We start from the raw sequence: 3,485 nt of genomic DNA on the forward strand, positions 1-3,485 counted from the left end.
TGCTGAGGCGGGACTGATAGCTGGACTCTTTGACGAAGGACTGATAGGATACAAATTTAGAATTAAGGTTGAAGAAAAATGGAAGGTAAATATAAGGCTTTAGAGGAGGAATTGCGGCTGAGTAAGGAGCGTGAGGAGAGGTTGCTAATAGAGAATGAGAGGTTGAACTGGGAGAATGCGGCGATGCAGAAGGAGCTTAGGGATTTAAAGGGGACAGTAGAGAGAGTGGAAGAATGTGTTGAGATGAGGATGCGAGAGAATGAAGAACGAATAGAGAAACGAATGGAAGATATGTTGGGGCAAGTCATGGGGATGATGAAAACTATAATGGGTGAAGGTGCAGTCGGAGGAGTGTCCTCAGCTTCGGGTAATGGGTTGGTAGTGGAAGAGAAGGATAAGGTAGGTGATAATGGGAAAGGAAGTGATAGTGATAGTAGTAATAGTGATGGTGATGTTGAAGATAAGGGAATTAGGCATAGTAAGGATGAACAGAAAGGTGAGAGGAAAGATGAAAGGAAAGGTAAAAGTGATGTGAAGAAAGGGAAGAAAAAGTATCAGGCTGATAGCAAGGACGATCGTGAATGGGTGAAAGTGGTAAGTAAGAAAAAGGGTAAGAAGGGAATGGTTAAGGATAGGAATTTAAGTGTGGAAGTGGATTCATTATATTCGAATGAGGAAGAAGGTAACAAGGGAGTAGACAGTGATGATAGCAGTGAGAATGAACGTGATGTGTGTAAGACTGTGTTTATGAGAGAGGTACCTCGGTGTGAAAGGTTCAATGAGCATAGCAGTAGGGATGTATATGATTTTTTCAAGGAGTATGAGAGGTATTGTCAGGATAAGTATGGTGATAGTAAAAGAATTTGGGCTAGGGAGTTAGGAGAATATTTGACTGGGTATTTGTTGACGATGTATGGAGTGATAATGAGTGTAGGGGACGTTGATTATGAAAGTGTGAAAACGAGAATAATTGAGCAGGTAAAACGTAGGAAAGGGAGTGTTAAGTATAAGCGTAAGAATGATTTTGATGAAGCACGGATGAATGCAGGAGAAGCGATATCAATGTACGTATGTAGGTTGGAAACTTTAGCTAGGAAGAAGTATGGGGATGAAGGTATAAATGAGATTAAGGAGTTAATGAGGAAGTTTTTGGCAACAGTACCTGAGAATGTGTGTGAATTTATTAATTTGAAACGCAAAGAGAAAATGAGGTGGACGCAAGAGAGATTGACATGGGATGATATACTAGAGATAGTTGAGGATTATGAGTTAGATAGGTGCATGAAAGAAAGTAAATCTGTGAGTGTAAGAACTGGAATGGAAGAAAGGGTAATAGAATTTGGTAGTTATAAGGACGCAATTTTGAGAGGACCAATGAGGGTAGCTGATAATGTAGTAGATAGGAGTGTTTGGGCGAGTAATGTGGGAATACCTGTAAGGACAAATGAAGGATTTAGGCAGGGTAATTGGAGCAATAGGGATAGGAGTGTTAGTGCGCATCGAGGTATGTCAGATAGTCGTGTCCGTAATGAAAAGTGTTATAGGTGTGGAAAGGAAGGTCATAAGAAGAATGAATGTAGATGGGCATTAGGAGCATGTTTCGGGTGTGGAGAGACAGGGCATCGTATTAGCGACTGTAAGAAAGAGAAAGTGATTAAGTGTTATCGGTGTGGTATGACTGGGCACGTAGCATGTGGATGTAGGAGTAATCGTATGAATGTGATTTGTGGTAATTGTGGTAAGGGTGGTCATTATGCTAGAATGTGCAAGGAGCCGCGGGGTAAGTGTACTGAATGTAGTGCAGATGGGCATGTAGCTAGAGTATGTAGGAAGAAGGGAGTAAATCAGCCAGGATGTTCGGGAAACTAGAGTGTAAGAGGGTTCAGCTGGGTGAGTCCTCCTGTGTGTGTGGAAGGAATAGGATTAATGTTTGTGAGAATGGGATGAGTAATTGGTTGGAAATGAGCAAGTATGAATCCAGTATGCATGAGAAATTAGGGCTGGAAAATAAACAATTGGTGTTAGTTGAATATAGGAAAAAGAGGCGTTAGAAAGTTTTAAGTGAGGAGAAAGTGCAAGGGAAATTTATAGGTATGAATACGAATAAGTATGACAAGGGTGTGAGTGTGGAGGATAAATGTATTAATACAGATGAAACGTGGCTGAGTATGAATGATACTTATAGTGTGTGTGGCTTTTCGTTAGATGATGTAAAAGAAAAAATGAATAACGCAAGAATGAGAGACAGGAGAATGGTAAGTAGCATGAATGAATCTTTTGCTAAAGTTGAGAATGTTTTTGATGAAATGGAGGAACTGTTTACAGAAATGAGTGTAATAATAGGGCCAGATGAGAACGAGGTAGATATGATTGTACATGATATATTAGATAATAGGGATTTAGATAGGAATAGTGTTAATGTAGCAAATGATTGTGATAAGGAAGAAGTGAATGAGAGAGTATATGGAGGCCCAGTTACTCGGAGTAGAGGTCCCGTTCCCGACTGCGACTGGGTTATGAAAAAAATAATGTAAGTGTTGTGTGAGAAGGATTTGGCAAAGTAAGGGGGGAGGAATGTAGAGGATTTATTTTTACTTTATTTTTATTTTTTGTTTTGCCAAATCCAGAGAGAGAGAGAGAGAGAATTTCATTTGCTTTAGTTTTGCTAGATCGCGCGAGAGTGTTTGTGTGTGTGTTTGTGTGTGTGTTTGTGTGTTTGTTTGTGTGTTTGTGTGACTGCGGTGCGCGCCGAAGAGCAAGTGGTAGTTAGAGAATGATCGTTGGTGGTGAGAAAGACTGTTGGTACAAATGAGATTGTTTGTTTACATTTTTTAGTTAGGTTACGACAGTGGTGAATGTTTCGGAGCGAATGCTTTTTTTATTTGACTGCAGCTTAAGGCAGTTGTGTGAGTGCTGGATAACTATTTATATATTTTCGACCAGCGTGGAAGTGTTTTTTGATTTTCAAAGTAAGTACAGTTTTGTTTATCTTTGCTTGTCGTGATTGTGAATGATAGGAACAATTTATTATTTATCTTTGATTATAGTGCGATAGTTCAGTTAGCTAGAAGTGTTCGTAAGTGTTTTTCTTTTTTATTTTGGCAGGCTGCGATTCCTCCTTTGGGGAGAAATTTATGTGAATGTGATTGTTGACGACCTGGCTTGTTTAAGGAATTTGATACGACTGCTCAGATTTGGAATGAATTATTGATGACCTGGATTGTTTAAGGACCTGATTGGATTGCTCTGTGGATCTTGATGAAATAGATGCTGTAACGACCCCGCCCGGTTGAAGGAATTGGTTTGGCGTATTGATGATGATGGGATGATAATGATGATGACGATGATGATAAGTGCAATTGTGCATTAACATTTTTCAGCGGTCCGGTTGCTGCAGAGTTGTGTTTTTTGGCTATAAAAGACTGTTGGCCTTGTGTGGACGAAAGTGTCCACTCAGAATTACATATTGGTTGTGCGGTTTAGTT

At 39.8% G+C, this 3,485-nt stretch overlaps 1 protein-coding gene across 1 annotated transcript in view; it reads left to right on the forward strand.

Annotated features, from left to right (window-relative positions):
• The window catches only part of LOC137658309 (uncharacterized), a 3,885-nt gene continuing 400 nt past the window's right edge, over nucleotides 1–3,485 (forward strand). Inside the window, exons 1-2 of the mRNA XM_068392982.1 lie at nucleotides 1–2,969; nucleotides 3,106–3,485. The exon at nucleotides 3,106–3,485 is cut by the window's right edge and continues 400 nt beyond it. Coding sequence (XP_068249083.1) covers nucleotides 79–1,869 — 1,791 coding nt within the window. The 5' untranslated portion in view covers nucleotides 1–78 and the 3' untranslated portion in view covers nucleotides 1,870–2,969; nucleotides 3,106–3,485. The remainder of the gene's footprint in view (nucleotides 2,970–3,105) is intronic.

Source organism: Palaemon carinicauda, chromosome 19 (genome assembly GCF_036898095.1).
Source record: "Palaemon carinicauda isolate YSFRI2023 chromosome 19, ASM3689809v2, whole genome shotgun sequence".
Classification (NCBI taxonomy): domain Eukaryota; kingdom Metazoa; phylum Arthropoda; class Malacostraca; order Decapoda; family Palaemonidae; genus Palaemon; species Palaemon carinicauda.